Source organism: Gallus gallus, chromosome 17, assembly GCF_016699485.2.
Source record: "Gallus gallus isolate bGalGal1 chromosome 17, bGalGal1.mat.broiler.GRCg7b, whole genome shotgun sequence".
Classification (NCBI taxonomy): Eukaryota; Metazoa; Chordata; class Aves; order Galliformes; family Phasianidae; genus Gallus; species Gallus gallus.
This window is the reverse complement of record NC_052548.1, coordinates 9,312,439-9,326,690: the sequence shown is the minus strand read 5'-3', so window position 1 is coordinate 9,326,690 and position 14,252 is coordinate 9,312,439. Positions and strand designations below refer to the sequence as shown.

The window sequence follows — 14,252 nt, the reverse complement described above, 5'->3', positions numbered from 1 at the left end:
CTCATTGTCAATCAGGTCACCTACTTTGGAATATTGCTGTGTAGCAGGACCAGTTTTCATGGGCCGGGTTTCTGCCCCGGTGCTCCGTCCTCAGCCTTGCGGCAGGTCCGGGTGATCCACTCGTGCTCCTCATCGTCTGAGAGGGAGAGAAAGAGACGGCCAAACGTCACCATTCCATGTCTGCTCTTTGAATTACCAGGGCCCTGCTCAAACCAACCATTTTTCCTTTGAGAACAAACCCCACTCTGAGCCATGGGCACCTCTCAGAACGTATTTTTGTTTCTCAAAAAGGTCGTGTGCTGTTGTGTTGGAATGTGTCAGTGCGGATATGGGCTCTGCGGTAATGATTCTCATTACTCAGCTGTTTGGTAAGGGTAACTTGGGTGGAGCTGAGATTTACACAACACGTGTATTAATATGTATTGATTTTTTTATGGCCACGTGCAGGAACTATGTTGAAAAGATCAGAAATGAAGATACACATTTTTTAATATTGTGTCCGTGTTGCTTGTCAGTTTATGAAAAGCGAAGGCAAAGAAAAATCAACAGTCAGAGCCTGGGTTCCTCTCTTCCAGTTGTTCTGATGGTGCTGTTTCTGAAATGTGCGTTGTGCTGGGTGTCGCTAAACTGATGTAGTGCTGAGATATCTCACACCACCTCGTGTTCCTTGTTAGGATTCACGTCTGCCATATTCTCAGAGCATAACAGTGTGGAAGGACGATGTAGGAAAAAAACGGCTGTCCTGCAAAGGTTGAATAGAAATTTTGTCTATGATTATGAACAAACAACTTGGCAAATGTAAGCTGTGGGATCTTAATTCCAGGGACTTCAACAGCCTTGTCTCCAAAAACTGTTCTACAGCATTTTCTGTGTTTGTTTGGGGGAAAACAGATCTGTGCAGTAGACCAAGAAGCCTTGGAAAAAAAAGGAAAATACAATAGCTGTATTTATTTGTATATAAATTAAATACATTAGAGCTGCTGCTTGCATTTACCATTGTCTTAACAAATTCTCATGGTGCTGTGTGCTTCTCACCTCAGTGTTAAGGGTTTTATAGCAGCCCTTATTACCTAGAAGCAGAGATGGCTCCTAGGAGGGGGCAGAGGGGCTGTGGTGCTGGGGCTGAGAACATTTCTTGGTGTAGCACAGGATCCTACCTCCTCCACAGCTGAGAGCCCTGCTTGGCGAGGGCAGAACAGACCAAGGATGAAGCCTGTTCCTTGGAAGGAGTCAAATGCTCATGGAAACCTCTGACTGGGGCCTTGTACCTTTGGGTTAAAGTGATATAGTAGCATTTGAAATGTGAAAGGAGTGAGCTGTGCTAATCTAAGAAGTGAACGTTCACAGAAGGGTGTGTGACCAATTAGGTTTGTGTACAAGAGTCTTCAAGCATGTAGCTAAATCTCACTGTTTAGTGGGTTTTGAATGCTCAGCTTTGCTCCTTTCCTTTCTTTCCCCTTTTCCCTTTTTCCCTTTCCATGCTGTCCCCCCCTCCTTTTTCTCCTTTCTGTTCACGTGAGCTGAGTGCAAGTCTCACAAGGTGCTGCTCCCAGGGAGCTCTGCTGGCATCCTGATCAAAGCAGGCTGAAGTAAAACATGTGCCAAAGCATTCATCCTTTGTCTGAAGGGCAGCACTCCTCTGACCACCCCGCTCAGGAAGGTGTGTGGATCTTGGGATGTTTCCCCAAGCGGTTTCCCTGCTCTCTGCTCCTTGCACAGCGGCTGCTCTCTGACGAAGGGCTGCTGATCCTGACTGACCCTATTAATGGCATATTTCCTATTCAGACATAAATTAGGAGAAAATAAATCCTGGAAAATATGCTAAAAGGGACATTAAAAAGATGAGCGCTGAACATCACTCACAGACCACACAATCCTGACAGGGGCAGAGCTTCCATTGCGGGCTGCAGCAGGAATGCAAATGTGGTCCTTCAGCTTTCTTAAAAACATCAAAGCCGTAATCAACGTGCTGGCTTTTGTTCTATGCACTAGGTGTTCCAGCTCTGTAATGAGGCGATCACGTGAGCCCAGGCTATGACAGACATTGTCCAGTGCGGGTAGCTGTGGTTTTAGCTGGGATCTCCCTGACTAAAAAAAATACTTTGTCTGAGCTTGTGGTAATGGCATAGAAATGAAACTTTGTCTATTTCTGTCATGGTGAAGGAATAAACAAACCTTAAACATGCTACACATCACCGCTATCTAGCTCATATTTGGGTAATGATGTAAGTGGTTCACTTGAGTGCTAGAAATAATCAGCCCACCTTCCTAGTGAGAAATCTGTTGTGGTCACGTAACAGCATTGAGGCTACAGGCACTGAGAAAGGCAGATGCTACACCTGGCTTTGTGTTTCCAGCACAGCCGTGGTTTGCCTAGCTTCCTTCTGCACTGTTCTCATTACACGGGCAGACTGTGCTGTGCCTTCAGCCTCCCCAGCCTCACAATGTTTATGCAGTGATCGGATCCCGTGCAAATTAAAATAATCAGCTGCAAAAACTGAAGGAGCTCTATGGATTTCAACTTTGTGTATGAAAATGAATAATAGGTGTAATGACTTAATATTAAAGAAAATATTCTAAAGCAAATCCTAGCAGTGCCATCCAACCCAAGAGAGCTCCTCGGTGTAGGTAAGGGGAAAGGAAAGCACTGATCCAGCACAGCTAGAACCACAAAAGCAGACATCAGAATGGCTCTGGGGCCAGCTATGGGAGAAGAGGCAGAGAAATATTAGAATGTAAAGAGTTAAGCTATGGTAAAACATACTTTTGCTACACTAAAGAAGACTGGTTGATAATTACTGTAGTTTTAGGGCTATTTGAATCAGTGCAGCTGCAACCTCTTCAGTAGTAACCCCTGAAACAAGACAAACTGGGTTTATTGTACTGAACAAGTCTTAAAGCTCCTCCCTGATTGTTAGTAATTGGCAGCAATGGACTTAACAGCCTCTTGACTACCCTTTTTACACTCTACCTGACTGTGCAGCTAACAATTTAAATCACAGATGCCGATCCTTCTTTGTGGCAGCTGCTTGTTAACTACACGTTCCTCTTTTTCTGTCACTGGCTGCTTCCATAACCCTGCAACACCAGGGTTAGATTGGAGAATCACATTTCATCAATATTTAAAATGGAATTAAACCTTGAAGTTTGATTAATGCTACCAGATAGTGAGTTGTAATTACTATTTTGCAAATTACAATTGTTTGAATATGTTAATATGATTGTCTAAGCACATCTTCACCTTCAGAAGTAATTTTCCCTTTAAAAAAGATCTGAAAAAAATACAAACTCTTTAATCAGTGGTAAATTATCACCCTGTGCACAATTAGGTGGTGTGGGGTTCTCCATGTTGTGTGCTGAATTTCATGTCAGCATATTTATCTGTACAAGTTTATCCTTTTTTTTTAGCTTTTCCTCAGCAGAATGCACACTTGGAACACACTTTGCTGAAACAGGACTGATGTTTAAATTTGAAGGTAAAGAAGAAAGATTTGGCTGAAAAGGTTACAGTGATCTGCTGTATCTCTGTGCAGTTGGTAAACATCAACAAGTTATTTACCCCGAAGTTAGTGAAATACAATGACTGCTATCATGGCATTGAATTGAAATCTTGAAGCAGAGAGAGATAAAGTTAGATGTTAATGGATGAGCTGCTAGAATGCATGTAACTACTGGCTGAATATCATGAATTATTTCCTTATGTCTCAATCAAAAATAAGATCAGTTTTCTGTAACCCACAACATAGATTTTGAATACTGTGGGCCAGATCCTCAGCCAGCCCAACCTGAGACTGCTCCTTTTTAATTTAAGTAATTAATTCAAGCTGTTTTCATTAAGCAGACTCAGAGCATATGGAGCCAATCCTGGTAGCCACCTGCATGACCAATCCCCAAAGCAGTGTCTGTCCCCACTGGAACACTGACTGGGTGTAAGGCATAGGGATCTGCTGTGATTGCGGTGCCTGTGCATCAGTTGTGATGGAGCATTTTTACATAACTAAGACCCAGCTGAGCCTGTTGGTCCTACTTTGCTTCTGTAAGTAGCACCTCTTGTATTCGTCCTTCTTAACAATTACTGCTTTACAGGTCTCTTCCTTGTTTTGAGTGAATTTAGGGGAAGGTCCGTGTGACAGTAAATTCTGCCAAAAATGCTGTAAGATGGATTCCATGGTGAGCTCAGTCAGTGGATGTGATTGAACCATTTACCTACTTTTCCGTGTTCAGTCTAAAAGTAGTGTGGTAGGGGCAGGAGTGACTTCCCCAGCTACACACTCCATGTTTCTCTCAGAAGCGTGATTAGAAAAAGCTGAAAAGTCAGGGCTTGCTTCAGGGTGCTTCTAAAGGATGACTTGAAATTACACTGTAATTTAGGTGTATTTAACCTTCCTATGTTAAATGTGTATTGCAAAGTTTAGAATGATTTGCTTCTAGTTATTGCTTTTCTGTGTTGTTTATGGAAACTTCAGCTGTGAGAGATGTCTTCAGGCTCTGTAAGCCATGATATGTAGCTGCCAGCAAACAGCAGCATCATCTTGTAGGCTTCAGGATTTGCTCTCTAAGTTGAGCTTTCTCAGGAAACCACCTGGGGGTACATAGAACAATGCACCACACTGAAATTGGAATGTGGTGGCTTACACAGGGGAAGAGCTAACTGTCCATCTCAAAAACCTTTTGTACCTTTGCGTTTGGTCTTCATGCTGCACTGTGCAGCTGCACATGGCTCTGGTGTCTTAAGGGCTCTGTCTACACCAGAGGCTTGATGTGTGCCAAAATTCAGATCCTTGGTTCTCACCTCTGCACATTGGAGGGGTGGGACCAGGTGTGAGTGTGCATCCTCTCTCTGCTTGCTCTTGCTGCCATTAGAAGACATAAGAGCCAGGAGAGAGCAGTTGTGCCCCAAGGTGTCCCTCCATCAAGGGCTAACGCTCCAACACACCCCAGAGCACACGCCTGTGGCTGTGAGACACAGCCAGGTGTCCAAGCAGCTTCCCATGAGCAGGGTTTATCACAGCACATGTTTACAATAGGCCATCCTTGAACTAGAGCTGAGTTTCCTCTCTGTTTGTAGAGGGCCAAGCACACATAGACTGTTGTAAACAACAATATCAGTTAATTCTTTTGCATGCCTGACTCCTCCCGTCACCCGCAGTGCAGTTTATCGTGTTCTTCCACTGCACAATCACAGTTGTGTGTGATAGCATCTCAGCCATGGATTCTGCCTGGCACACCCCTTTCATTTCCACTGCCCCTCTGGGTCCCTAGCACCGCTTTCCTTACTGCGCCTGACCTCACCAACATCAAGGCTGGCAAGAAAATGAAAACATGGTTTCAATTAACCTTTGCTTCCACCCACAAATTCTCACCCTTCCATTTACATTTAATTACTGTAATTCCAAAATGGCCCAAAAATGAACTTTCCATCTCTTGTAAAACCTGTTTGCACGTGAGCAGTATAGCTGGATGTAAGTGCCTATAGGACTTGTGAATAACCTGTCTAATGGGTTCACAATGGGATGGCTAGCACACAAACAATGTTGTTTTTCTTGGCATGCCACTGTTTGGAACTGAAACTTTCACAGTTTCCAAGACGATAAGTATTTTAAGACCAGCAAACCACAAGGAATGGCATATCTGCAAAAGCTACAGCTACTGAAATTGCTGTAGTAACTTGTGTCATGATGCCACTATTAGTATTATCATTGCTGGTTGTAGTATGAACCAACATGGTTTATATTTAATCTATATGTATTTAAGCACTTAAGCCAAGTTTAATATAAAAATATTTTCTTGGTTAAATGGATGAGTGGGCTCCAACTACGTCCATCACCTGAACAGACTTTGATACTGAGAAAGACATAATAAATATGCATTCTGCAATGGCATTCAAATGATCTCTGACTTCTAATGTTTGGGTCCCTAAACAACTTACTTGTTGAGCACTGAGCATTACTTAGGTCTGCAGGAACAAGTAGACAAGAGATTTGGAGATCCAGGTTAAAGAGCTGCAGCAAAATCTCTAACCTTCCTCTCAGCATAATATTTTTCAAGTCTTCTGAGTATTACAGAAGTAATGAGCCAGGAAAGTATGTACTAGAAAATGGAGGATTTATACCAACGTGAGCAGAAAAACTGCCCTGGGACCAGCTGTAAGGGAAAAAGGTATACAGAGGTGGGGGAGACAAGACCAAAAGGTGAATTTGTATGGACTTGTGTGGAGTGTTGTGGGTAAGGAAAGCAAGCTGAGATCCGTGGCAGAGAGACAAAGCTACTTTTTGCAAAGGTATTTCGGAGGAATTTGAATAAAAGAGGCCAGAAAGAGGAGTCAGCAGTAGTCAGGGGAGAATGCAGAAAGGATGTGAGCTTTGGTTGTTGCAAGGAAAGCAAAGGGCTTCTCGTATTCATATGCTCTACGGCTGTAAATGCAGAGCAGCATAGGCTCTCTATTTTACAAATTCCTTTTTTCAGAAATAAGTTTGTCAGCCAAAGCAAAGGGAAAAGATCAATGGATTGCAATAATTGCCATTTAACATAAAAATACATAAAATTTACAATTCAGTTAACTTATCAAATGTTAAAAAAAAAAATCAGCAAATAATGGACATCATTTGTTTTGTTCAGAGCTCAGAGGTAGAGACCAAATTCTCTAAATTAATTTCTGCAAAAGCTGTTTTTTCTGTGCGCTTTTTTCTTTTTTTTCAAACAGGTCTGGATCCTATTCGTTGTAGAATATTCTGATTACCAACTATTTTTAAGAGCTTTACACAAACATTATTTCTTTTGTTGTGTGAAATGCAGAATCAGCCATCTGGCAAATGCCCCAGAGCTAAAATCTTTTACATGACATATAATTCAAAATGATTAAATATACAACAGAAAATAGCTATAGCATTGCACTTAAAATAGCATGAACTTTTACTGCCGATCAAAACTGATTTCTTTAGCTTAACAAGTATCCAAAGAACAATTATTTGAAGAGCTTTTAAGAGTTTCAATATGTAGGAACTAAACCTCATCTAAATTCAGTGTCTTAAGTCAAATAAAAAAGAAACAAATGTACAAAAGATTAAATGGTCCTGCGTTGTAAGTAGACATTTAAATCGATGGGAAGCTAAATTCATTCGAACAAAAATACTGCATCCCGTGTACGTGTGTTGCTGGGGCTTTCCTCTGCTCAGCAATAGGGGCATCTGCCAAAAGAGCTCCTACATTCTTAGGCAGTGACTGGGGACTAGCCTGGAACCAGAGTGCTCATCTACTCCCTCCATCATCAGAATAGGTGATTTCAAAGAAGAACAGGGAAGAAAGATCAGTGCATGATCTCCAACTGCAGTCTTCTTTTTATTTTTTTTCTTTTTCTTTTTTCCTTTTTTCCCCTGCACCGCAGTCAACTCTAAGTTAAACTTGCTGTCTTTTCTCCAGAAATACTCCAGGCCTGAAAAACTGCCAGGTCCTCACCCTACACCCAATTCTCCAGTAGTTTATGAGAAAGAGCACGCACACATCTGTGTGTATTTGGGGTGCATGAGGGTAGGTACAGAAATATTACCCTGTGTAATTACTGAGTGGTTATGGCTGTTTCACGTTTTTCACACAAGTCTCCATTTCTCAGGCAGCACTTGGTGCAAGTTGCATCAGAGATTTCAGTCGAAGAAGCCTATGAGTAGCAGATCTATCTCATGGATTTACATACTTGGATAAGCCTCATATGGATGAACCATCTTTGCTGACTTTCAAAAAAAATTGCTTTTAAGTCCTTTCAGACCAAGCTTGAGAACCTTCATCCCACATTAATGGTGTGAGGTAACTCTAAGTCCATGATTACTAAGGCTTAGAATTAAAAGGTGTTCTCAAACTTGCCTATGGAGTTGGGTCAGCCTCAAAACCAAGGAAAACTGGATGGTCTAAAACCAGCCTTGTTAAAACTAGAATAAAATAATATCCTTGAGTCTTGATCTTTTCAGCCTCTAATGACTCCTTAAGCAGCAGGTCTTTTCCTGCTGCTTTCTATGAGACTTTCAGGCCTGTAGAAATCCTAGGCTGATTGCTGGCTGGCTTGGGACTGCAGCAGCACCGAAACCTCTTCTCTTAATGGGCACTTGCCTTGGCTTTCTGGGCCTAATCCTGCTCTTAGTAACATGCATGTGAATGCAGTTACCTGGCTGAATTATAGCATAAAGGCAGGCTTTGTGTCTTCCTGTTCTTGATCTCATACGAAGAGATGCACATATTTCAGGTAACACTGACTGCAGTGCAGAAAGCTACCACCCTACACACCGTTCTCATACTGATTTAACCTGAAAATGGAACACAAAAGTAGAAGCACAATTTTTCTCATATTGCAAAGAGCAAAAGTGTGTTTCATACTATTTAACCCAGCATCAGAAGAGCTGCAGGAGAAACAGGGCAATTTTCATCAGAAGTATCTTTGCTTTTCATCAGAAGAGAGGTGACCCAGGCAATCTCCTATCATGCTTTCCTGAGGAGAACAAGATTTCTACTTCTGACAGTATTTTCTCTTTGAAAATGATGGGCCTCTTGAATATTTGGGGACCCTAAAACTTGAATCATTTCTTTTACCAACCTGCTTTGCATTAAACAGAACATCATATATTTCCTACTTTCCCCTGAAAAATTGGGAAATCCTCCCATCTTTCTGTTGACTAAACTCTCTTACAAAGGTGCCAGGAGACCAATTTCTGGGAGGGAAAAAAAAAAAAGAAAGAATACTCTGACTGAAACAGGAGTCCAGTCCCAGTGCCTATTCAAAATAAACAGCATATCTCCTTACAAACCAGTATTATTATTCTTATTTATGTGTCCCATTTTGTGTACTTCGCAATACTAGAAAAAAAAAAAAAGACTGAAGAGCGTATGAAGAATTGAGAGAAATTTGAGCATCCCCAAGGAAACAGAGGTTTGGGGATGGAGTAACAACTGCAAGACTGCAACGGGAATTTGGAAAACTTTGCTAGAGAAAAAGTATAACAAAACTGTTGCTGTCATTTCATTCTCTGGGCCTGATTATATCTTCATGATGGGCCTTTGCTCTGCTTTAAGAGCTCTTTAAGTAAATGAGGATCAGACCTCCGTGCTAGTGAAATGCAAAGCTTGCCAAATTTAATAGGAGTCTCTACGGTACTCTACGAACACTCATCTTGACAAAGAAGTGGTGGAAGCAAACTGTAATTGTAAATGGAGACTATTTTTTTTTTCCAGTCTTTTGGAATGATAGCTGGATGCTGCCAGTTTGGCAGGAAAGTCAGTGCCAAGGCAGTATGCTTCCTTGCTCTGTTTCCCAAATGGCTGAGAAACAATCAGAAATTGCTTCATAATAGGGCCAGGGTGAAAGGTGAGAACTGGAGTATTCTTTATGCCTGCTTCCAGACCTGAGGAAGATAGTGTCGTTTTGGTAAACCTGTCAAGCTGTTGTAAGAACTTCCTGAATGCTTCCTACCATCTGCTTTTGATGCTTTCAAGACTTGGCTGGAAGCCTGGAGGTTTTCCTGCTCCTTCCTGCCCAACCTATAATGGAGTAATTCTGGATCTGTTCCCTGTCATTCCAGCCTCTTCCTCAGTTTCTTCTGCTTACAGCTGGGCTTTTTTAATTTTTTTTTTTTTTTTTAACTACAGTGGCCTTGTGCCCTGAATCATCTCTCCTGGGGCAGAAAGAGTTCCTCTGATGTTGAACAAGTGCTGGGTTTTTCAATTGTGTTCATGTTCTTAAGAGGAAGGGTCTGGCCTACATGACACATTCCTTCTTCACGCTCACATCAACAAGATTAACTTTGTGTCCCGGGTTCGCAGGGGAATGGTCACACAAAGCACATCTCCAGCAACGCTGTCAGACCGCACGCTGCGCCGCTCCGGCCAGCGAATATTGATTGATATAATTTGTAGGGTTTGAGATAATTGTCATCAAGGACAATGAGTTCAAAGAACAGATTAAAAAACAATAAATTGAATTCCAAGGCGTTCCCTCCTGTACTAATCTGTGTAGGTTCCTGTGTTTTTGGAAAGCATGTTGCTTATCTTCCTCATCAGTAGGCCCACTGCATTCCAGTATTTTGGATCGATGCCATTTGTAATAATCTAGATCAGTTTTTATTCAACGTTTATAAAACAGGCCATGTATCATAGGGTATATTTTATAGCAGATGGTATCTCCAATTCATTTAGCTTCCCCCCTTCGCTTCCCTCCTCTGATATCACAGTGCACACAAAAGCTCTTGAAAGTAGAGCTGAGCAGAATTTTTTTTCAACAAATAGTGAAATTTCTGAAAAATGGAGTTTCCAAGCAACAAAATTGTTCAACTGTGGCACGCTGAAAATGCAGCGTTCTGTCCTCCAGAAACACTGGGAGTTGTGATTTGGACATTTGGAAAAGAAAAGAAAAAAAAGGGGGGTGATTCCTTTGAAAAGCATTTTTGTTAAAATGTATATATATCTGTACTGAAAAGGGTGATAGAGTTTAAATGACCAGAACACAAAGCAGTTGGTTCAGGTCAGATTATCTTTTGGAGTTACCCTGGTGTAAGCCATTGAGGGTTCTTCTGTTTGTATTTATTTATCAAGTTTCCCTTTTGACTTGATGAGAACTGATTTTCATCAAGGTTTATTAATGTGGGGACTGATCCACGAGGCCCCGGTCTTTGCCAGATTCGTCTCAAAACACAGCTCTCGAATGTGACGAGACAGTTTTCTGTTTAGCAACGTATCAGCCCCAAAGCCTGCTTCAGTAAAACGGGCCGTTCTCACACTTGAAGAGAAGCAGATGCTGGAGCTCTTTGCTGGGTCACAGCACGGCTGTGAGGAGGAACGCTGCACACCTCACTGCCATTCCTTTCCTTCAGCTCATAACGGAGGAGACTGAAGGCTTTCCTGAGATTAAGTCACTCAATGGGAATACAGTTCTCTCACTGTAATTCTACCAAGTGTGATCTACACAGCTCTGGGGAAACGTGAATGGCTGATAAGAATAAAGATCTAAGAGACATTTTAGCTCGGTGATAACAACCAAATCACTTTCGAAAGTCTCCGCTGTAACCACCCGCCCTAAAAGACGCAGCAGGTGCCTTACTGAGGCCTGCAGCGCCAAAGGAGCTCCCGTACCTGCATTTCTCAGGAACCTCAGCTCGTAGTCAGTGACAGTTCTGGTGTTAGGATTATAGAACCCATCACCGCAGTCATAACATCCTTCTGGGATTTTTCGGGGAGGATCCAGATTGGTGAGCTGAGAAATGCCTGAATTGGAAACAACCACCACAAAGGATTTGCTTTATTTTGGCCTTTTTTCCCCCCCTGCATTTGTGATCAAAATAACTAAGAAGTATTACATCTCCCTGGCGTTTGCCATAAAAACATCGTCTCTTTACAGCCAGTTTTATAAAACGTTCTGGCAATTTTGCCGATGGAGAAAACGGAGAAATGCACGGGAAGGACGGGGTAGGAACATACGGCCCGTTTCCCCGCGGTGTGCGACTCAGCCGGCACGGCAAAGGCGGCCCCCGCCGAGCGCAGCAGCGCCAGGAACGTCTCGTGTGCAGTACGGGCCGGACAAAAGGTCCGTTTCGGTTCCCCCGGGATGGCTGCGCGCCCTCCCACCGCACGCTCTGCACGTGAAGTAACGGCCTCTGCGCGGTGTCGCTGCCGGGCGGCCCCGCCTCCTCGTGCCGGGCGGTGCGGGGCGGCCCCGCACGTCGGTACCTGCGGGTCTGAGCCCCGAGCAGATCTCGGTGTAGAACCTCCTGTCGTAGCCGTCGCAGTAATCCCACCTTTCAGCCGCGTATTCGAGGCCGTCTGCAAAAGTGAACTTCCCCTGCAAGGCACGTCCCGGGGTGCCCGGTGAGAGCCGGCAGCTCCCGGGCCGCGACCCCCGGTACCGCCCGCCGTACCTCCGCGGGCACCCCGCGGTGCCACACCGCCCGGAACGTGCCGCCGCCGGGGAACAGCAGCGCGCCCCGCCCGTGGAACGCGCCGTCCCGCAGCTCGCCGAGGTACTCGGTGCCGGTGGGCAGCGTGTAGGAGCCCCATCCCTCCATCCTGCGGGAGAACAGGGGCGGTTGGGGCGGCTCTCTCCCCCCGCCGTCCCGACTGCTCCCGCCGGGCCCACCTGCCGCGCTCGGTGCTGCCGCAGAAGCGGCTGCCCGTCACCTCCATGGCGGCGCTGCGCGGCGCGGTCGCCATGGCAACACCGCCGCCCGGAGAGAGCCGCGGGCACGCAACGCCCCGCCCCTCGCCGTACCGCCGCATGCGCATTCCTCCACCCCGGGCGGCGGCGCATGCGCGCTGGCGGGCGGGCGCTGAGGGGAGCTCAAGGAGAGCGGCGCCGCCATGCCCGGCACTGTGCAGGTGCCCTCCCTGGAGGAGCTCGACGTGCAGGAGGTGAGTGAGGGGCCGGTCTCGGGCCCTCCGGGCGCTGCTGGGGCGGCCGCTCCTATTGCCGCTTTGTCTCGCTGCAGGTAACGGTCAGCTCGGCCGTGCTGAAGGCCGCGGCCCACCACTACGGCTCGCAGTGCGACCGGCCCAACAAGGAGTTCATGCTGTGCCGCTGGGAGGAGAAGGACCCGCGGAAGTGCCTGCGGGAGGGCCGCCAGGTCAACCAGTGCGCGCTCGACTTCTTCAGGTCAGCGGGTGGGGCGGAGGGCTCACAGCGCTTCTGAAGCCGTCCTGAGCTGTTGGAGACAGAGGCAGTGCCACTGAGAGGGGGCACAGCCCGCGGGGGAAGCGTTGTGCCTTTTGTTTTATCTGTTTATTTAAAGTTGACCTTGTCCTTTCACGCTCTGCTGCAGAGTGCCGTGCTGCTTAAAGATATGTTATGAAATCTGGGAAAGAAGCTGAAATTCCATGTTGTCACCTGTTTCATGTGCACACTAAAAACTCTGGTAGCTTCAGAATTGACCTCTTGTGACAAAAGTACGGGGGGATGGACGTGTCAGTGTCAGTGCCGTGTTCTTTGGCTGCCTGCAGAGCAGCTGACACCACTTGCTCAGAGCATATCCTCTTGTAGTGGGCAGTAATCAAAGCCTCCCTCCTTTCTGAGCTGAAGACATGGAAGTAGTTGGGAGTTAGTAGAACACTGTGATGTATGCTATGTTAGTTAATAAAAGGAGCATCACGTCTGGGGGAGCTGTGTCCATCTGCTTCGCAAGAACACTCTCCACATACTGGTGAAGTTGCTGCTATCCCTACTTGTAGCCACAGCAGTGCAAACTTCTGTGATGCTGGCACTAGGTTCTGTTTAATGGTGCTTCAGATACTGACTTCTGACAGCCTTAGGTGGGTATAAGGAATGACAACTAGGAAAATTTGGAAATTGAGGTTTGAATGGGTAAGAGAGGAAAACATTAACTCTATACCACTTGCCAACAATTTTCTTTCTGCAATGTCTTGCAGGAAGATTAAGGTGCATTGTGCAGAGCCATTTACTGAATACTGGACGTGCATTGACTATAGCAACTTGCAGGAGCTCCGTCGATGCCGAAAGCAGCAGGCAGTATTTGATAACTGTGTGCTAGAGAAGTTGGGCTGGGTGAGACCTGATCTGGGACAGCTCTCTAAGGTAACTGTCTGCCTTTCTGACTAGGTAATCAGATTCCTCTTTTCCTTCCTATGTACATTTTTCCAGACCTGGTGTCAAACTTTTCTCCTATCTTAGAAGGTGATATCTGAACTCAACACTGGAAGCTTGTAGACTTTATGAGAACTCAAGACTCAGAATTCTCTAGCATGCCTGGAAGACCTGCACTTTGCTCATACTTCTCCACTTAATTTACTTTTATCTAATGCAGAGACCCTTTAGCAGTGAAGCTTATACATTTCTAGAACTGTGACATAGCTATGTATAAAATGCCCACTATTTTTTTTTTAAACGCTGAAGATAGGAGTCTCTCATCCAATCCATGCTGTGTCCTTAGTGTTGTCTAGTGGTGCTTCCCTTAACCTAGCTTTTCTGTTAAACGCTACAAGAAGTTGCATAATTCTTTACTTTTTCTTTATAGGTCACAAAAGTGAAGACAGACCGACCTATGCCTGAGAATGTCTATCATTCTAGACCTAGGCCAGAGCCCAATCCACCTGTTGAAGGAGAGCTGAAGCCTTCTCTGTTTGGCAGTAGGCTTTTTTTCTGGACGTGGTAACATGGGCAGACGGTGCCATAACTAAAATGCAAAGATACGTTGGTTGCAATTGTAAACTGTCCAATACACGTTGAGTATAATGTTAACTTTCATGATTAAAGAAAAAAAGTTACGTGA

The 14,252-nt window shown here is 44.8% G+C and overlaps 2 protein-coding genes across 7 annotated transcripts in view; one reads left to right on the top strand and one right to left on the bottom strand.

The window, feature by feature from the left end:
- MORN5 (MORN repeat containing 5) overlaps positions 1–12,343 on the bottom strand; it is a 13,514-nt gene extending 1,171 nt beyond the window's left edge. The window contains exons 1-5 of one of the 5 annotated variants that reach the window (XM_001235418.7): positions 12,110–12,343; positions 11,892–12,039; positions 11,704–11,815; positions 11,110–11,241; positions 25–136 (exon numbers count right to left, since the gene is read on the bottom strand). In XM_001235418.7, coding sequence (XP_001235419.6) covers positions 57–136; positions 11,110–11,241; positions 11,704–11,815; positions 11,892–12,039; positions 12,110–12,255 — 618 coding nt within the window. In that variant the 5' untranslated portion in view covers positions 12,256–12,343 and the 3' untranslated portion in view covers positions 25–56. The other 4 variants (XM_046901837.1, XM_040649127.2, XM_040649126.2 and 1 more) reach the window with 4 other exon arrangements.
- NDUFA8 (NADH:ubiquinone oxidoreductase subunit A8) lies at positions 12,232–14,252 on the top strand. 2 transcript variants are annotated; one of them, NM_001277656.2, is made up of 4 exons: positions 12,232–12,381; positions 12,459–12,601; positions 13,393–13,558; positions 13,998–14,250. In NM_001277656.2, the coding sequence occupies exons 1-4, from the start codon at positions 12,331–12,333 to the stop codon at positions 14,133–14,135; spliced, it is 498 nt and encodes a 165-aa protein (NP_001264585.1). In that variant the 5' UTR covers positions 12,232–12,330; the 3' UTR covers positions 14,136–14,250. The 2 variants fall into 2 exon arrangements, with proteins under 2 accessions (NP_001264585.1, NP_001264584.1); NM_001277655.2 differs by having other exon boundaries at positions 12,302–12,381; positions 12,459–12,622; positions 13,998–14,252.